We start from the raw sequence: 20,925 nt of genomic DNA, 5'->3' as shown, positions 1-20,925 counted from the left end.
GTCTGTCCATGTATTTAACCATGGGTGGCTGCTTCTGTGTGAGTAACCCAGCACCTGGCTTTCTAAAGTTTGGCACTAATTTCAGGAGTTCCTACTCAAAAACTCTTCAGGGAGTTATGAACTATGCTTGGAGCATTAATTCCTCTACAAACTTTATTTTACTTTAGCAGGATTTTTTTGTAAGCCTGATGAACTTGTGAGTACCTCCTTCCCAATGCTGATTTTTTCAGTTGTCCTCCAAAGACTTATAGCTCTTCAGGTGAAGGAACATTGGACATTACCTTTGTGGTACCATATTTATTCACTATCAGGATAATTGGAGTGTAATGTGAGAAGATGAGCTGAAGATTTTGAAATGCTAAGAGTTGAACCTAGCTGGTGCAATTTTAAATCAATGGGAAATATTAAAATCCCTTTTGCATGTGACCTGTCACGAGTTTATCTTATATGTTGTCTTTCTGTGCAAAGTAATCTCTGAATATTAGAGTATTTTTACTTACAGCTCAGTTTAACTCTGCTGCTTGAATTAACTAAAAACATGTGCATTGCTGCCATGTAATTGGCTGCTTTTCTCTATTTCTGCTTATTTTTGAATGAATGTCTTTGCAGCGTGACAGAATTACAAGCTTCAGAAAATCGGCAGTGAAGAAGGAGAAGCCTCTCATTCAGCATCCTATTGACTCTCAGCCTTCCATTAGCGAGATCCCACATGCCCAGGCACTTGTTGATGAGCGTTGCATGAACTTATCAGAAAAGGAAGTGATGGATCTCTTCGAAAAAATGATGGTAAGGTGTGGGTATGGCCTGAGATCTGCCCTGTTCCACTGTGTGGTTCTGCTCTGTTCAGTGAAGCTGTGAGTGTCTTTTGAAGGATTGGATAAGTGTTAATTAACACTTGCTTGATTTGCTTGTTAGATTAAGGGATTAGTTTTAAACTTTTCCAAGTAATGTTTATTGAAGCAGACAGTATATATTGGTCTGTCTCACAGACTAACAGCTCTTTGACAAAGCTGTTCACCAGTAGTTATAACAGTAACACTGCCTGCTCTTAGGTGCTAGGCTGAAGTTACTTTGACTTTTAATGGCAAGCCTAGTCATGGCTAGTAATGACTGCATTGTGTTTAATCAGTTAGTGAAACAGGTGTCTTACTAGATTTAATCTAGCAGAGCATTTTGACTTTTAGGCTTGTTTTAAATATGAGTTGGAGGAGTTTCACATCTACCCCTTCCACAAGCTAATAATCCATGTAATAAGAGCCTTCTGATTAGGTAGTGCAGGAATGGTGCCCACTGTGATACGATTTCCCTAAAAACACAGGAACATCACAAGAGTTGACACTTAAGTGTCAACTTGAAGTGTAGAATTGTTGTTTGCCCTCTAGTTTTACTTCTTGAGCCAAGTTTCACAAATGCTAACTACCCTTGATGCAATTTGAATCTTGGCTAAATCTCAAAACCAGTGAGCACTTGAGGTGACAGAATTAAATGAGAAAATCAGGTAGGGCAAAATGGGCGCAGATAAACTGGAGAAAGCACCTTCTGTTTGCTTGATAATTGTTTAACAAAAGTAGCTTAAAAAGAACAAAGACTAATAAAAATCCTGAGATATATTGCTGATGTGGTGTGGTCTGTTTCTTTACAGGAAGACATGAACCTGAATGAGGAACGTAAAGCTCCTTTGCGAGACAAAGACTTGGGCACAAAGCGTGAGATGGTTGTCCAGTACATTTCTGCAACTGCCAAATCCGTAAGTGCTCCCCTCTCTGAGGCACACCTGAGGAGGAAGCTTAGCTTTGAGTGTGATGCTTTTCAAGCTTGAAACTTGACAGTTTTTATCTGGATTTATCTAAGAGTGGTAGGAAAAAATAAATGTGTATTTACTTACGCACTTTTAAATGCTTGCAGCTGCATCTGGACAGTTAGTTCATGTGTCCCCTGCTGGGCAATGTGAAAACTTGAGCCTTTCTTGTAAACTATAAGAAATTGCAGATTTCATGATGTAGGGTCATGGATGGAACCTGAGCATATTTCTGTGGAATTCATCTTAGGAATTTTTGGTACCAAAAGGTTTTGACTTTGTGGTTTCAGTAGCAATGTATGTACTAGTCTCCTTTAGTGAAGAGATGGTCTTAAAACCAGTTTCAGATTACATTTTGAATAGAAAAAATGTTTTGATCTTTCATCCATGTTGATTATTCTCTGTAGTTTAATTGATTGATTAGCCCTTCATGCAGAGTTTTTGAAGTCTGTCTTCCTCAGGGTGCAAGAAGTGTAAGGAAATGACTGGATGCTCCAGCATTTTTTGAGGTGGAGAAATACAATTTCGAGTAATGAAAAGCTGCAGTTTACTTTCTGCAGTTGAACTGTTAGTACTAATTAGTTATAAAATACAACAGTGTGCTTTGTGTGTGTTAAAAGTTGACTATAGCAAATACAGAAATAAATAGATTATGTTGGTGTCTGCCTAAGGAATCTGTAAGCATGGACTGCAAGCAGTACACTTGACTTGTCTCTTTTTAACCTTGAAAATCAGCTCTGCAGAGTTAAATTTCAAAAAGTTAAGACAACAATGACATGCAATTATTATGCAAATGCATTGCATGAAACATTATGAACTTCAGTGGGGAAAAGTTTGTGTTATAACAGTGATGAAATGGTAATGAAAATGGTGATCTAGTTTCTGAGGAGTGATGTTCCTGCATGAGTTCATCTTAAACAAAATCCACAGCCCTTTAGTGTGTGCTGGAAGGAATCCAGTGCTTTAAGCATGGTCTAACTAAATGTACAAATTACTGGAGAATTATTCAAGCTTACGCAGTGAATGTTATGAACTATGAACTAGACTGTCCTTGGGAACGACTAATTATGCTCTCTAAGATTTTTATCTGCACTTGATGATCAATATTAAATCTGGAATTTTTCTTAGTACGCAAAAATACTTTATGAAGGAGTAGAAAGTGAAAGTAGAAACTGGAAGTATTTGCAATTTTTTCCAAAGAGTAGTTGAACGGTGGTGATGTCTCTCATGTACACTGCTATTGAAATGTGGCTGCCTCAAGCCCCAGAATTGTGTAGCTGAGTAAGGAAAGCATGGCTACCATTGCATGGCTTCCTGCTGAAATTTTAATGCATTGCATTCCTCCCCATGTGTGCTGCAGCATGGGAAGCTTAACAGAATGGGGAATATATTTGTCCAAATGTACTAACAATTTAAAACCAAGTCATCCTAAAAGATCCTTGTACATGAATGTGCACTTTGGGCTTAAGTCAGCACCAGTGTGGATGTTTTACACGTATGCAAAGTTTTTCCTGTTGGAAAAATGGCTCATATTGAAGTTTGTGTGCTTCAGTATGTCCTTCTTGCAGTTGAATCACAGCATTTGAATGGAATCTTGCAGAAATATACATTACCTTTCTGTAGCATGTTATCCTAATTTAACTTCTAAATAGCTAGCATCTTGATTGTTAAAAAATTCTAAAATACTGAGCTTAATTTTGAAATGTTGATTGGGATCTTACAATGGTGCAAAATCTCATTTTCACTTGTAATTTCATCTTCTGTTTAGTGCAACTACTGTTCTGCTCAGATGAATTCAAGCCCTAATCAATCTTTACTGCATCACGAATTGTCAAACTTTCTTTTCTTCAGGATTGTCTTCCATGAAAATGCTGGTTGCATTCAAAATGATCTGTCTTTAAATTTTCTACCTTTTTCTTTTGTCATAGATAATTACCTGTCTTCCTTTTTACACTGAAAACACTTGGACCTTCTGCTTAGAGCTCTTACAAAACACACTTAACAGTTGATGTGACTTTTCTCGCAGTTCATTTCATGTTTGTTTAATTAGGCTTTTGAGCTCTCTCCCTTCATGTGAAGATATCACTCTCATTTGCTGATGTTGTCTTAACCGAATTATTTTAAATTTGGTGCTTCACTTCCCCTGTGTGTGTGCCATCTGCAGCATGTTGACCATGCTTTTCTGAAACACTTGTCTTCAGAGTTGTGGGAAGGGAACTTTGGGTTTCACTGTGTGAAGAAAGTTTTCCTTGGGGGTGGAGGATGTGTAGAAGCTCATGAGCTGGATGCTTTCATGGGAAGTGATTTTCTGTGCTCCTCATTCCTTCTCTCCCTTGAAGAGAAAGATTGTTGACCATGGAAATTAAACCTGAGAACTGGTGAAGGATTGGAATTCAGTTTCAGAACTGAATGTGGTGACATTTTGTGCTGTACTGAATAGTTGAACCATTGGTGAGAGAAGAAAATAGTAAATTAGGAGAAGAGATTGTCTAGTGATGGCAGTCCCTTCCTGTGCTTCTAGAGGGAGCTTCATCAGGAAGAGAAGTGTTGACTGTGAAAGACTTGCAGGGACTTCTGTTTCTGAAAGCCTCCCTAAAGGAGCAACAGAAGAGATAAGAGTAGAAAATGGAGCAGGTGGAGGCTGAACAGATGCAGTCACATTCAGATCTCAGAACCAAAGCAGCTCTTGAGCAGATGAAAGTGGTTATTCAATAAACTGGCTGCTGCTGTCAGATTGCAGCAGGTGAGCTGAGGAGGAGAGGCCCATGGTGTTTGGGCAGAGCTCCATTGTCCTGGTGTTCCCAGGAACGTGGGCATTTGTGCAAGGTGACAGAACAGGGCACAGATGTGCTGCCTTCCTGCAGTTTCCTCTGGGGAAAGCTAACTTTTTGTTCATGAATATAGAGAGATGCTGTTCCATGGTAAAGAGAAGATGGCATTCTGAAAATCACTGTTTAATTATCCATGTAATTAAAAGCATCCATACCGAGCAGTTGAATAAAAATGTCATGGGAGATTTTCTGAAATGCAAGTTGGAGTTATAACTGTAGGCTATGTTTTTGATTACGAAAACTTAATTAAATTCAGTGGTGACATCATCTAAACAGATCAAAAGCTCCATAATAAAAGCAGTTGTTATACATGCAAGGAAGTCAGTATGCCATTAGCATGTTCTGTAGGGTTCTCAGTGTCATATATAAAGTATCTGACCTGATAATTTCAGCAAAATGGCACATTTAGTCTTTCAAGATGTAGCTTTCAAGCCAGGTATTTAGTTATGTGCTGGTAAATGTGTCAAATACTGATGATTTAGCAGCAGAACATAAGAATTTGAAACTGTTGCTCCTACAGTAGAGCTGCCGTTTTCCTGTTGAGAAGCTCTAACCCCTAAACAGTTTGATAAAGTGATAAAAGAATGTAACTACTACTAATGGTTAAACACTGAAAAAAATGTGTGTGCAACTACATCCTACTAAGTACTGTGCTGTGTTTATTTATGTATTATTGTTATCTTTTTTACACAATAACCTCTCTTGGCTGACCACTGCATGCAGATAGTCGGAAGTAAAGTTCCGGTGAGTACGAACACGAGAGTTTTGTTTTCTCTTATGAACTTCCCTTTTTAGAGATTAGGCTGGAATAATTTGGACCTTTAATCTGGGTTTTAAAAGTTCAGTGGGCACAACTGAATCCTTGTTTTAACAAAATAATTGTCAACCACCTCAGTCATGTTTATCTTACCAGTATAAGATCATTGCTTACACTTTTGAGGGATGTCTTCAAGTTTTCAGGAGTCTATTTCCAAATACTTCAGACTCACTGAGCTCATCTCTTCATTGTGAGCAACAAATATAATTTGTGCTTGTCTTGCTTTTTATTGAAGGCAGGCACTTGAAATTTTAAATTGGCAGTATTTGGCTTACTTCATTCTGTTCAGATAAGGAATTTTTTTATGTCCTAATTGTTATTATTCATAGCTTGTCTTGGAAATGCCAACTGCAGCAGATCAGTGTGAGAATAAGATTAATTTAGAGTATTCAGAAGGTCAATAAGTTTAAGATGAGATTGCTGAGAGCATAACTTTTGTCTTACTAAGGACTCATCTACATTTTATGTTGTCGTGATTAAATTCAAATATTATAAACAAATACTTGGGATTTAATTTGTGGGAACGAGTTCAGGAAGTTAGTTTCCTGGAAAAAAGGATTTTTTGGGAAATAATTACATGCATGTTTAAAACAGTGGTTGAAAGCAAAGGTGTTCTTTTTAATTATGGATGGACTTTATTTTTGATTACGGCCAAAAGAGACTTTTCAGGTACAGCAAGGCTTTCCGCTTAGTTTATCCTCTATAATTATATTCTGTAGTAAGTAATAGAGAACAATCTATGACTTAGAACTGTCTAATCATCGCCTCAGACGTAGTTAGGTTTTTTTCCTACACACTATATTCTTGTATATTTTTCTCTTGGCTCTGTCTTGTTCAGCGTGGCCTTTAAAGAGACTTTTCTTCTTGTGTTCACCAGTACTTCTTAGTTCTGTACACAGTACTGGTTTTTCCCCTGATTGAGAAAAGTGCCTAAATTGTGCTTATGTGTTTAAAGGTATTTGATTTTTGAGGGGAAAAATGACTCATTTTCCAGTTCAGTGTGTTACAACCAGTTTCAAATAATCCCTGCTGCCATGTAATTTCCTTATGGTGTGAATTAGCCTGAACAGCTGCTTTGTGAAGAGATTATTTTATAAAGGAAGCTGATATTCCCACAATGGGTAGGGGAGAAACTTTAAGATGTTTTCCTCCCCATGCATTTGAGTTCAGGGTCTGATGGAGAGCAAGAACAGCTCTGCATTAAAAGCATGGTTTCGTGCAAATAACTTGCTAAATACTAAAATAAGAAATGCTGTGCCTGGAGTATGGCTTCTGCATATTATTGCTTAACGAGCGCTTGCACCTCAGTGTGCTTCTCCCAGGATTCATCCTTTAGGAACTGATTGTTTCTGCCAGCATGTGGAGCTATTTCCTCGGAGGTTTATGGATTCACTGTGGTTAGGGAGGAGAGGAATTTTGCCATGTTCCCAGTAGTACTTCTGGGTTGTAGAGATTGCAGAGAAGAGGTTTCCCTGTTCATGGGGACTTGGGAGCTTGAACTCCTTGGAATTTTACATGGGATCGTCAGCACTGGTGCAATTGCTCTGTGGTCCAGGCTCTCACTTGAGTTGGCATCCATGAATCATCCTCTGCCTTGATTGTAATAGTATGAAGGTAATTGGTCATAAAGTAATTCTAAGACTTTCATTCATAAGCATTGGTTTAATCTCTGAACATTCTGATGTGGGACCCAACCATCTCAGTTTTTCTCCTTCACTTTTGCCTTCACCTTTATTAGAGTTCTCCTGTAAAATGTGTGTTTCACTGGGACCTTGTACCTCAAAGTAATGAGAAATGTTTATATTAAGATCTGATCCATATAAAGGCGTAGCATTACTCAAAAATAGTATTCCAATCAAACTCACTTTGAATAGGGAAATAAAAGGAGTAGCACCTGGTTCAGCACTGGAGGTAGCATGGCTAGGGGTAAGAGTGGATTGAGACTGAGATGTTGATTACAGGGAATAACAGAAAGTAACCCTGGTAAGCTGAGAATTCTCTGAAAGATTTTAAGAATGACTTTTTATGACCTGTCTTGAGTGACCATCCATTTTGAAGAGGGAGGAGAATAAAGAAGAGGAGTTGGTCCCTTACTGCTGTGCAGTTAAAGGTGCTTTTTCAAAGAATCAATGAAGAAATGTGCCTGTCCTGCGAGACGTGGGAAGGAGCCTTAGCAGAGCACACTGCCAGTTCTTTGAACTTCTGACCTATCGTAAATACTTTTGAGGAGGTCATAGGTCTTCTGAAAATAAAGGACTAGGCAGAGCAGAGGTGCTTCACTGATGGCCGGGATGGCATAGAAAGAGGAGGCAGCAAGATCACATCTTGGTTTGAACACGAAGCCAAGAGTAGCAAAGATTTCCAGTTGCCCCAGTGTGAATTGGAGTCTCTTTTGGAGCTTGCAGCAGACTGCAGTGGAAGGGCAAACTCATCTCTTGGGAAAAGCCACTATATCTTGCATTCTAGAGTGCTTTTCAGGGTCTAGCTTAACAGACAGTGGCATTTGATTGAAGTCGCCATTGTCTCATCTCTTTGTACATTTTGTGGCTCTCAACAGTATTTCTGTTCTTTTTACCAGTAGGGGAATGGCTGAAATGACAATTTGTGCCCAGTTAGATCCATATTCTGTTGATGTGCATTAGTTACACGTAGAATCTTTTCTGATTCCCATCTGTTCAATGAGTGGCATAAAGCTGTTCCTTTTTCTAGTTCTTTGTCTTATGGTCCTTCAGAGTGATGATTTTTCAGAATTTTCATGATTTTTGATATATCAACCTGATTTACAATCAGTTCCTACTCTCATAAAGATAATCCCCACCCATTTATTCCTTTTTCTTTTGGTGGAAGAGCATCTCTTTGTTTAGGAGGTGGATGGTGACTGATTCCAGTCCCTTTATATCCTTCTTACTCATCTTTGTCTGCCTTGGTCCTTTGATATGTAACTGGCAGGTGATGTCCAGCTAAAGGTCTTTTGCATGTCAGCAAGAAGCATCTTCAAAGCTGACAGAGTGCAGAGGACACTGTTGTCTCAATGCAGTCACAGTCTGTGATGTTTTTGTTCTAATCTGAAAGGATAATGTGGACTTAGTTCTGTTTTATGCATTGAATCTTTAGGTCAAAGTCATTCACTTAAATTTAGCCGAGTCGTTTTGTCATCAGCCATACTTAGTGCGTTTTTGGAAAATGAATGGTAAGAATTTGAAGAGAGCAAACCAGAAACTTTATGAGAAGTGGACCTTTATGAAAGAGACACTAATATGAATATTAGCGGTGGAAGCTTCTGATACAATTAAAACCAAATGTATATAAATCTTCTTCAGGTCAGACACTTGATACTGCCTTTGCACGCAGGGCATCTTTATCAGGGTTTCTTCAACAGATCCTTCAGAGCTAAGGAGCTTTAGGAACTGCAAATGAATCATAAGCATTCTTCTGAGATAAGCCTACTGCAACCTGTCAGAGCTGTACAAAAGATTAGTTGCACCTTTTGGAAAGTGCTTTGTGTCTTGTTCATGGGTTTGAATACTATAGCTCTAAAAACTGATGCTCAGGGATTTTAATAGTGAAATACCTTGTAAGTGGTTATTCTTCTGTAGTGGCACTTCAGCAGGAGAGAGCTCTTTGTCAAATCTCCTGTATCATTTTTTTTGCAGCAAACAACATCCTGTAGAGATCTCTGTTAGGGGCCAAACATGGACTATGGTACAGCAAAAAATTGGCTCATGAAATTGCATGAACTGGGGGTTTTTTGTGTCTCTGTTTGTGATTGTTTCTAATACAGTGTTGTGAAGTAGGTGTTTAATTTACTCTCATTAAATATGTTAATACAACTGAATGATGGAATTAAATTTTTATATTCAATTTGTAGTACATGCACTTTTACTCAAAGAAGTGAAAAAGATTCCAGCAGAAATAGTTATCCTTGTGATGCAAAACCAGAAGTATTAAACACTGGTGACAAATCCAAGTCAAGTCAGGTGTCTTGAATACTTGTACTGTGACTTGAAAATTCACATGGAAGTATTACTCTTCTATTTTATCATCTAAACACTACTTGATCAATAGAACACTCAGCAGCATTCTGCCTTCTGTGATAGGGTGGACTCAAAAACAGCAAGCACGAATGCACACTGTCCTCACAAGAATATATCCATGAGCTGCGATCTGGAATTTCAGATGAAAAACTTCTTAATTGCCTGGAGTCTTTGAGAGTGTCTCTAACCAGCAACCCAGTCAGGTAAGCAGAGCAATTTCTGCAGTAGTTTTCATCATGCTGTTTTTGCTAAGCAAGAGAGAGTTGTGGGCTTTGGGGTTTTTTTGAAACAGAGTAATTATGCCAGTGCTTGTTGACAGGAGAGCAGTGTTCTCAGCACCATGGACAAGGATAAGTGAAATGTTTGCAGCTGTCTGCAACATCTCCTCACCTTTCACTGTGGCTTTCAGCAATTTGTACTTGTTGGAATGTTTCCCTTTGTGGCTGATCAGGTCTTTTGGGAATGAGACTGAAAGTGGAGCCTACGAAGGGATGCACAAGCAGTAATGGAGAAGTAACTTTGCAAGTTTTGCATTTGGTTAAGAAATAATTAAAAGCATTTTTCTTTGGTTTTTTTTTCCAGCTGGGTTAACAATTTTGGACATGAAGGTCTCGGACTTCTGTTGGATGCATTGGAAAAGCTTCTGGACAAGAAACAGTAAGGACTTGGATCATTTGAAGGGAAGGGTGGGGAAGTTGTGAAGATTTTCCTTATCTTATTTTCCTCATTCCTTTCAAGGCAAGAAAGTATTGATAAGAAGAATCAACATAAACTTATCCAGTGCCTCAAAGCATTTATGAACAATAAAGTAAGTGTATTTTAACTTCACATACTTCTAGCATAATTGATTTTTCTTATCTCAAGATATATGTAGCATGTTAAATGTTGGTGAGGGAAGGAAAGCTTTGGGATATCCAGTGTTTAACTCTTTGGAAGTGTAAGTCTTAGACTTCTGTTAAGAGTCTTCTTCATGAGCCTTTCAGAATATGCATTTTTTTCTTAGTTTTGTTCAATACTATTGATTTTTGGCAGTAAACTATTTGATAAAGGGAGGATGATAATATAAATTTAAGGTAAGTGAATTTGGAAATGAATTACTTGGAAATTAGAAAAAATAAAGTTTATAAATTCAGATTTCAATACATGATTGTTAATATAATGTACTTTTCACCTGATTTAAATTGAATAGGATTTGATATCTTTTTAGCTGTGGTTTTTAAGTTGGTAGGTTGTGGGTAAAGGATTAGGTTAAGTTGGATCTAATTTTCTCTAACAGCGGTTACTCAGGTTTACAGAGTATGAGTACTGTTTCTAGAAGCTGATGTATTAAACCTGTGATTTTGCTTAATGCATAGCAAAATCTGAAGTCTTTACTTATGTATCCTCCCCAGCAAATAAAACTGCATAAAAATTACTTATAACTACTTCTACCCAGTTTAGAAAAATCTCACAGATGAGCTTGTCTAATGAAGAGGGAGAAAGGCAGATTTTTCATACTTCTGGGGTGTTCCAGACATAGAAAATAAAACCTGATTTGTCTTTTGGTGGGTGTACTGATTTTACAAGGTCCCAGTGTCCTCCTGAAGAGCTGAATCTCTCTCTGTCAGAAGAAAGCCTCAGATGCAAGCCTGGGGACACTGACCTGTGGCCTGAGGCTTTTAGTAGAGTGTTGCCAAACCTCCTATGGGAGGGAGGGGTTGGGAGAATCCCTCAGGATCTCATCCCAGAGCTTGTGATGAGTGTCCAAGGCAAGAGCACCCTTTTCACCAGGAGCTTTTTGTTTCTCTCAGTACGGTTTGCAAAGGATTCTAGGAGATGAAAGGAGTCTCTTGCTGTTGTCAAGAGCAATTGATCCAAAGCAACCACACATGATGACTGAGACAGTGAAAATCCTTTCTGCCATCTGCATTGTTGGAGAGGAAAACATGTAAGTGAGATATTGAAGCTTTCTCTTTTTTTGTGCTCATGAGTTGTTAACTTGGACACAGGTGAGAAACCTTGTCAGTGAAACAAATGTAGCCTATTAAGTCTTTATTAATGTGGTTTAAAATTAAAGAGATTTCACCTGTTCTATTGCCCTAATTCAGTATTAAATCAGAGAAAAGCAAGTGAGCAGAGACCTGTGGCTCACGTGCACTGTGGCTGAAGTGGAAGGTCTGAAAGGATAAATCACCTCTCTACCACAGGAACAAGAAGTTTGCATTTACAGCTGGGCTTTGCAACAGTTGAACTTAGAGTTATTTAGCACTTGCCCATGAGATTTTTAAAACAAAGATGATCACTTGGCATATGTTTCCTGTAAATTCATCGGTGTATTTATTTACTGAAGGTTCAGATGGGCAAACTTCATCTACTATGCAATAAATAGATTAAAACATTTTGATTTCTGAAAGGACAATTTATTAGAAATGTTAAACATGTCATCTGTTTTCAAGTGCACAGCCTTGGAGAGGTAAGGATTTTTTCTCCCTCACTGATTGATTGTTTTTTAGCCGAAATAATAATCCAGAGATTTATTCACCCTTTTTTTTCTTATTCCAACATTAATCTTGTAGATAGTTTTAACACTTGATTCTTGATTTGTTTTCAACTTTTTGTAGATAAATGCATTTAAACTCTGTCAGTGCCCTAAAGCCTTGAGTCATGTGGATAGTGGGCTGAGTATGTTTAAAATGAGCGAGTTGGCTGTGCTGTGCCTTTTGACAGTTTGTCTTTCTCTTAGTCTGGACAAGCTTTTATGTGCTATAACAACTGCTGCTGAGAGGCACAGCAGGGAAGAGCGTTTCTCTCAGATTGTTGAAGGCCTGGAGAACCACGAGTTCATACAGCTGCAGGTGAGTTTGCTTTTCTGTGTGCTTCAGCCAGAAGGCTGGAACACGGCGGATTGCTTTGTGACCTTTAAATAATTTACACGCAAAATTTTTTGCTGCTGTTAGTCCAGGGGTCAGTAAAAGAGGAGAAATAAACACCAATGGTCCACTGGTATTAGATTTTCTACTTGTTAGTGGTTTGAGAGCAAGGAGCTCAGTTCTTGTCCCAAAAAAAGGATTAAGAAGTCTTGACTGTAGTAAAGAGAGTAATTAGTGATATTTCTTTCCTTGAATGCCAGATGTAATGTTCAGGTAATAAATCTGTTCCTGGTACTGGGGCTTTTGACTGTTGCCTCTTAAATATTCAGATATATGATAATTATGGCAGGTGTAGAATGGGCTGTGTCCAGTTTTGGCACTGTTCCTTTTGGGATGAATGAAGTGCAGCAAAATATCATTGGTATTTTTGCCAACAGGGACTCTGTGTTCCTTGGTGTGTTCAATGTGTGCCTCTCATCAGCCACTAGTGCTTCTCTAAGGGTGATCTAGTGAGCTTTTAAAGTTGTTTTAATAAAATAATAAAATAAACATTCTCTGCCAGTGGTTTTTACTAAGTCATGACTTAGATCATGTTCATTGCTGCTTATGGTCAATGGATAGAGGCTTTTAATTCTCTGTGGGCACCAGACTAGCTAAGAGTTTTGGTTGCTATTACAATGCAAGCTTTTTTTAATTGGGGTTGGTTTGGGTTTTTTTTTTTGGTACTGCCATGTTTGCATAGAGGCCAAGGGCTGAATACCCTATTAAAGGATGAGTTTGACTTACTGTCTTCTCCCAGTACAGTATTGATGCACATTTTGTATTGGAATTTGTATTTCAGCTATTTTGGCTGAAAGATGTGGAAAAGTACAGTGTGAACTGGGTAGGTATCCTTGGGATGCCTTTTCCCAGTCTTGGATCAAATACACATCAGCTGTAGTTGCCTTAATGCTGTGTTTGCTGTTAGCACCTCTTGTTTCAGGGCTGATGAGTTAATGGTGTTCAGTAAGTTTCTATAAATGACATTCTGACCTTAATAGTGCTATCACTGAAGAATTCATTCTGAGCTTGTCTCCTTCTTTATGACCTTGTTGATTTAAGGCAAATAAAAACAACCACTCACCATTCCTGCCAAGCTCCCCCTCCCAAAGCTCTCTGATACCCCAGTGAAGGCACAATTGCAAGACTCATTACCTTGTTTCTGACAAAATCATTCTTTACTTGTAATGTATTAGCACAAGCCATTAAGCCAGAGTCTCTCTGGCAGCAGCAATCAGAGCAGATGGCACCTCTTCTCTCTATTAATTTCAGATTGGACATGTACTTTGGCTTGTTAAGTCATGTCATAGTAGTAAAATAACAAGAATCATTCAAGCAAGGACGATGATACTGCATTATCTGAAGATGCAGCTCTATCAAGAGAGTGCCTTTGAAAGGGTGTTTTAATAGAAATCTGAGACTCCATAAGGTGTTCTATTAAAGCTAAATAGTGAGTGTAATTAAAACAGGAAGAGTGCTTTTTATCTGATTTTTTTCCTCTGCAGCTATTGATTTTTTTTTTTCCTACTCTAATGCTACTTCTGTTTGCAGTTAACATCTTTTACCAAACTTGGTATTTCCCTTGAGTCCCACTTTAGTCTTTTAACGTGGATCAGCACTTTTGGTGTTGTGCTCTTGTCTACCTGTTGTCAAGTAAATCAATTAAAGTGCACAGCTGTTCAATTAAAGCATCAGCCACTATCCTGAGACTTCAGGCATTTTGCAGAAGTGATCTGCAGGAATAGAAAAAACACCTGGTAATGTGACTTACTTGGGTATGGGTGTTTTTTGGTGGTTGTGATGTGGGGTTTTTTAAAGTTTTTAATTATTGTAGAAACAGTTTTCAAACTGGTGAATAGTGAGGAGAAAGAGAAGGAGGTGCAGTGGGCAACTTCAGATTGGGAATAACTGGTGTATGATTTTAGTGTAGGGAGCCCTGGCACAGGGTGCCCAGAGCGGCTGTGGCTGCCCCTGGATCCCTGGCAGTGCCCAAGGCCAGGCTGGACATTGGGGCTTGGAGCAACCTGGGGCAGTGGAAGGTGTCCCTGCCCATGGCAGGGGTGGGACAAGATGAACTTTAAAGGTCCCTTCCAGCTCAAACCCTTCCCTGATATTATTCTGTGATGGTCATTGATATGGTACTATTTTGACACAGCAGAAGCATCCTGGTATGGAAACAGACACAGCAGTATTTGATGTTGCTAAAATAAACCCAAGTGTTGCATGTGTGCTGCATAATAACATCCATCTTTTTGCTTTTATAATTAAACTGCAGCAGTGACTGAAGCAATATTGATTTTCATTCTGTATTTCTGACAACAGGTAGCATGTATGCAGCTCATCAATGCCCTTGTTACATCTCCAGAAGATCTTGATTTCAGGATACACTTGAGAAATGAGTTTTTACGTTGTGGCCTGAAGAAAATACTGCCTGTAAGTTATTTGTGTGTATAGGTTGATCACTGTCTACTGTGAATGTTGAAGATAACCAAACTGTTCTAGCAGAACAGCAGAAGGGAAGGATTGGGGGTGCAGAAGGTCAGATTGTCAATCCAAACCTGATTTTAGTCCACAGAGTTACAAATTTAGGTTTTCAGGAGCTGTGTAAACCAGAATAGGAGTTGAAACAAGTCAGTGTATTAGAAATTAAATTAAGGTAGCTGGATTCTGCATAATGAGCTCAAAGCTCATGCAGTGAATGTGAATCTGGCTGTGGAACCAATCTTGGATTAACTTTCTTTGTATATGCTGTTCCTGTTGTTTTCTGTGAAATCTGGTTTTCTTTAATCTGCCTGCTGAGAATGCAGAGGGACACTTCAAAGAAAAATCAAATTGACACATTCATTCTCTGAGACTGCAGGTCTGTCTTCATGCAGCTGCACAGACTGGAATATTTCTGACTCAGGGAGAGATCTGTAGCTCTTAACCAAGAAACTGTTCTGATGCTTGTATCAAAAATATGTATATTTAAGGTGCTCATCACTTTCTCTCAAGAGATGAGAGAAGTTAGAGTACCTGCTTGTATTTGTCTGAAACAGAATTTATTCTGCTATGACTTTAAAGATACAAAGTTTCAGATTGTCAGTTTGTCAGGAGCAAAAACTTCCATTTTTGGCTCATTCAGCCTCGAGACTCTTCCTGATGTGATGTTAATTTTTCTTGGGGTATATTTTTAGGGTTTGTATCATGTAGATACATTAGCATGATCTACTGGCTTTATTTGCTGTGGAACATCTGAAAGCCTCAAGATTTTTAATTTGTTTTTTTTTAATCTACTGAAAGATATTTTACAGAATCAATAAATGCTTAAAAATTTTAAGAATTAGGGATGGGTTAGGTAGCAAAGAAACTGAATTGTAACAAATCATGATATGATAGAAAACTTGTGAGTGTGCCAACATCTGCCATAAAGATCTGAGTGTAAAAGCAATTAATATTTGGTGATCAGTCTTTTTTCAAAATGCTCAACTGCCAATGTGTTGAAAAAGAGTCAGGAGGGGGATCCATAGATGTGGCTCTTCATCTGCTCAGATTCAGAGCAGCCTCCTGTGCTTTTTGAGCATTAGAAGTGGCACAAGTTCCTGCTGTATTGGGGAAGGCACGTGGCTGCATCCAGGTCTGACAAATGCAGGCCACTTTCCCTGTGAATCATGGGATCATGCATTCACACGAGTGGATGGGAGGGAGCTTTAATGTGCTTTCCTGCTAGGAAGCTAAACTTGGTTCTTACAGGAATTAGAGCAACTGCTTGTGTTTCTTAAAAGAAGAGCCCATTTTCCCCTGCTCCAAATGCTACCTTGTGGGGGTTTTTTTGCTCCTCTGTATTTCTTCTTGTACTGTGGTTGATTTCATGCTATGGTCTAGATTAACTTAGTAATAGAAATTGTAAGCATGTTGTCTTTACACTTTCTTAGGCTTCTTAAGATGACTTCAATTAATGTTTTGAAATATACTTATTTCAAAATAAGTACTTATTGTGCTTTTTTAAAGGAGCTCTGACATTAACAAGCAGGAGCTGCTGTGTCCCCTAAAGAACTTGATTCAACTGGAAATCATTTGTTCTGTAGCCCATACCTGCTCTGAGCTGCTATTTTACCTTTAATTTTTCTCAGTTATATCATTATAATAAAAAAAATCCCAGGCACTGAGTTAAAACTTTCTCCTATTCTAAAGGTTAATGTCATATATTTCATCATGATACAATCCTTCAAGGGGGGGAATTCTTGCTTTAAAAAAGGAGACATTAAGATATATTCTACCTTGAAAAACAGGCCTTGAAAGATAAGGAAAATGATGAGCTTGATATTCAGCTGAGGGTGTTTGATGAGAACAAAGATGAAGACCACTTTGAACTGTCACATCGTCTCAATGATATCAAAGCTGAAATGGAATATCCTTTAAGGAAGTGCTGTTGTAACTTGTGTTGTTTCAGAACTTTATTAAATGGAAATTACAGTGCTCTGTGTGCAGGTTATTTGTCTCAGTTGTATGTCTTACCAGGGGCTTTGTCAAGCAGATTTCTCTCCAGTTGCTTTTTTCGTTAGAAAATATTTAGATAATTAGTGCTTAAATTTGCATGTCAAATGTAAGTCATTGGGAACTGAATTAATTTTTCATAAATAACATTTATTAAGCTAAACTCTGTCTCATAATACATGAAGAGATAAAATTATACCCGTGGAAGATCATAAGTTTGAAGAAAAATGAGTTTTGGTAATAAGAGGAACAAAATTTTTCGTAGGTTCTGAAGCACTTCAGATGTGTGCCTTTTCTAGCTGTGAAGCAGCAGTAAATTGAAAATTACCTAGGTTCAGAATGGCTGCTTGCAGTTTTTAGGTGGAAGCAGGGGGAGGTGGAGGCAATCAGTGAGAGGACTGTAAAATCCTCTGTAATGCTGTTGTTTTGCAGAACAGGTAATTCCAGGTAATGGTCATCTTTAGGAAGTGAAAGTGATTGAGCAGTGTGTGTTTGCCCTTAGCCTGGCTCAGCTCAGAGTGGAAACTAAGCTTTGTGTGCAGTACTTTTACAGGATTCTAGAACATGAATTGTACAGTATGATTGTTCTGACTAATAATGAAACATGTCCTGACTTTTAAACAGGGCACAGAGATTCTGTGTGCAGCCGTAGTGGAAAAATAATGTTTGCTGCTAAGGATAGGAGTTCACAATTTTAGAAGTTTTAGGAGGGGTTTTACTTGAACAATATGGGAAATGTCTGGGGGAGGTGTGTTTGGGTGGGGTGGGTGTTCTATTGTGCAGTGGGCTTTTTTGGTCTTTTGCTTGTTCTTTAAGTTTGTAGTTTTTTAAGGACTCGTATTTTCTTAACAATGTTTGCACTGATGTCAGCGAAGTATTTCATCTGCTGTATAATATGGTGAAGGATACTTCTTCTGAAAATTACTTCTTGTCAATTCTCCAACATTTCCTTCTGATCAGGAATGATTACTATGTCCGGTAAGTGCCAGCTGCCAGGTTGGATTTTTTGGGAGGAGTAGGGACAAGAAGAGAAATCGAGACCCTGGTAAACTGAGTAGCTCATAATCATGCCTAAAATGCCTCTCTGAGAATGTGTTATTTGTCTTTCTACTCAATGTTAGTATTAAAAAGATCTTGGGAAATATAATAATGCTTAATGCAAAGACTTGACCCTTAGTCCAACGCCCTCATCCCAGAAAGCTCTTAACTTTTTGGGCACTTTTTCTTTATTCAAGTTTGGTACCTTCATTGCTTCAAAGAACATGCAAGTTGTACAGCTGATAATTGGAAATACTCCCACATGCTTTGTGTCTGGTCTTCAGTGTAAACTTCTCTTATGTGCAGCTCGGTGTCTTAGCAGGTTCCAGGTACCACATCCAAAATATTCACAAATAAAGAGTACAAATCAGACTTTGAACTTGATACTTCTGCTGGCAGGTGTATAATTCAGATATTAGGAGTTAGTTGCCCCCCAACCCCAATTGCATAAAGGCTCATTAGTGTTCTTATTGTCTTATGAATGTTTTCTCTTTTAGACCTCAGTATTACAAGATCATAGAAGAATGTGTGTCACAGATAGTGCTGCACTGCAGTGGCATGGACCCAGATTTTAAATACAGAGGAAGGATGGACATTAATTTTACACATCTAGTTGGTTTGTACACTTTAAGCAGTTTTACCTTGTTTTTCTTTGTGTTCTTCTGTCTAGACTTTTATCGACTGTGAATTTTTTCAGTTTTCTGGAAATATGCATGGAAACTCCAGGTGTGCTTGAGGAGCACCAGAGCAAATGCTGTAGCTTTTAATGAAATGAGACAGGGTCACAAGAAAAAGTATCTGTTGCTTTGGTGTCATGGGCTCACAGGGCAATGATGGCTGGGAGGCACCTCAGAGCTGTGATATGTTTGACTTGACTGGTGTGTGGTATTTTATTGACATTCTAGATGCGTGTGTGGACAAAGCTAAAGTAGAAGAGAGTGAAAAGAAAGCAGCAGAATTTTCCAGAAAGGTCAGTCCTACTCATGGTTCTCTTTAAGGTGTGGAACAGAATCCTAATGGGAATATAGTCAGCTTGTTTCCCAGGGAAAACTGGGAAATAGTGGATCTCCCAGGCAGGATGTGCCTTCATATTTAAAGCTCTGGGGGTTTTGGGTGGTCCTGTGTGTGTGCAAGTTGAGTCTGAAATCAAAAGCCTCTGAATGGTATCAACTATACATATCCTCAGCTGTATTCCTCTGCTGTAGGTAACTGCTGGGGAAAATTCCATTTGTTGCTCTTCTGTCCTGAAATAGTCATAATTCAATGCCTAAAGTGCAGGTATAAGCTTGAAAAAATGAATGAACGTGCTGCATTAGGTGCAGTAGTACTGATGTTCATGTATTATGGAGCTGTGTGTTAAAATCATTCAGAATTTTGATTTTTTTTTGCTGGTCTGGTCTAAGAGGGCATTTTCAGGCCATAAGACAGTACATGTTCTTGAACATGATGATTGCAGATTTAATTGTAATGAATTTAAGCTTGCTGCAATAGATGTATACTCGAGTTTGGTGTGAGAAGTCTGCAGTGTTCTCTTGGGGCAAAAAACCTGTACTGAGTAGCTGGATCTGGGTGGTTCCCTGTCATTGACTTACTGATGGAAGAAATAATGTGGTACTAAAGGTGAGCATATTAGAAAAATGCTCTTGAAAAAGTCAGAAGTGCATCAATTGCTCCAGTTGTGATACTGTTCAAAGAGTTCCTGCCAACACAGCCTCTGGCATGGCCATAACTGCACGGACTCTCCTGTTGTGGTTAAATCGTTACAGTTTGATGAAGAGTTCACAGCTCGACAAGAGGCACAAGCTGAGCTTCAGAAACGAGAAGAGAAAATCAAAGAACTTGAAACAGAAGTCAAACAGCTCAGGACCCAGGTAATAAAACTGGATCACATGAAGTTCCACAGCTGAGTTGAATTTTTTTTTGAGGAGGAGGAGTTGAAAAGAAATTGCCCCGGAGTATCTTGTCTCTCTGGGGTTTGAAATGTGTTACAGGTGTATTGATTTGGTTTGCAGCCAGCACAGGTTACTAAGGATAGTTAATGGAGGTAACATTTTTCAAATAGTAGTATGTTCAGCCTGTCACAGATACCTGCTTTATTGAGAAAAAATGTTCCTTAGGCTATAAAAATCTTGAATCCAGCCCAATTTTTTTTTTCCTGCAAGTATTTGTTTATGCTTTCACATTGCTGCTTCCATATGTTTTGCAGGAATTTTTTTGTTTTGTAAGTCTTTATTTTTAAAGTCTTTTGGTTTTATATATTTTTTTACTCTTATATTTTCATATAAGCCTAGCCTTTTTTATTTTTTGTTTTTACACCACCTTCAGGTTTTAGACAGGTCATTTATACCTGTTAGGAAATAACAGATATTATGACTTGGTGCTTTTGCCTCAGCCTGGCTTATTTTGTACTCCTTCAATGCCAGGCAAGGTCTGCCTGTTGCCTTTTCATCTTTATCTTTGGTATCTTAATGCCTGTGGTCTACTTCCTATTTGGGCAGTGAGGTAGAGATTCAGACACTCCTGTTCCTACTTCCTTCTCGCCAATTTTCATGTTTATTACAAACATCTACAAGCCAGTGTTACACTGAAGTTTCTGTTTGAACGGGTTCTCCACCAATTGTTGTGTTGTAACTTGTGGGCCAAAGAAACACATGCCTTGTGCAAAGTAAAAAATGTATTTTAGTCTAATTAATTATTAATCCTGTTTTAGTGATTCTAACACAATTCAGATTATCCAGAGGTGACAGGGCATTCCCAGTAATGGTGGCCATTGGTTAATTAACCATGTAATTCTAGTATCTGTTCCCTTTTCTAGTGTTATGCTCCCCACAGAATATGATGGCACTTATTTTTAGATGCACTCACCCCTCTGATGGTTTGACATGCTGCTGTTTCTCTTCCTTGTTCCTTTTACAACTTATTGGAATGGATATTGCAATTGCTCTTTCTTCTTCTCACCAAAGAAGCACCCTCAGACAGATTTAGAAGGCAGCAGGACAGGTTGTTGCCCACCCTGCACCCCCAGATGTCAGGAGAGTTAGGA

The 20,925-nt window shown here is 38.5% G+C and overlaps 1 protein-coding gene across 1 annotated transcript in view; it reads left to right on the top strand.

Annotated features, from left to right (window-relative positions):
* Positions 1 to 20,925, top strand: part of DIAPH2 (diaphanous related formin 2) — a 183,751-nt gene that overhangs the window by 19,531 nt on the left and 143,295 nt on the right. Inside the window, exons 3-15 of the mRNA XM_082289626.1 lie at positions 610 to 786; positions 1,643 to 1,747; positions 9,544 to 9,683; positions 10,063 to 10,137; positions 10,219 to 10,288; positions 11,271 to 11,407; positions 12,203 to 12,314; positions 14,691 to 14,801; positions 16,640 to 16,758; positions 17,706 to 17,822; positions 18,380 to 18,498; positions 18,788 to 18,852; positions 19,649 to 19,753. Coding sequence (XP_082145752.1) covers positions 610 to 786; positions 1,643 to 1,747; positions 9,544 to 9,683; positions 10,063 to 10,137; positions 10,219 to 10,288; positions 11,271 to 11,407; positions 12,203 to 12,314; positions 14,691 to 14,801; positions 16,640 to 16,758; positions 17,706 to 17,822; positions 18,380 to 18,498; positions 18,788 to 18,852; positions 19,649 to 19,753 — 1,452 coding nt within the window. The remainder of the gene's footprint in view (positions 1 to 609; positions 787 to 1,642; positions 1,748 to 9,543; positions 9,684 to 10,062; positions 10,138 to 10,218; positions 10,289 to 11,270; positions 11,408 to 12,202; positions 12,315 to 14,690; positions 14,802 to 16,639; positions 16,759 to 17,705; positions 17,823 to 18,379; positions 18,499 to 18,787; positions 18,853 to 19,648; positions 19,754 to 20,925) is intronic.

Source organism: Coloeus monedula (genome assembly GCF_965178545.1).
Source record: "Coloeus monedula genome assembly, chromosome: 12".
In the NCBI taxonomy this organism is placed as follows: Eukaryota; Metazoa; Chordata; class Aves; order Passeriformes; family Corvidae; genus Coloeus; species Coloeus monedula.
This window is presented reverse-complemented; position numbering and strand designations above follow the sequence as displayed.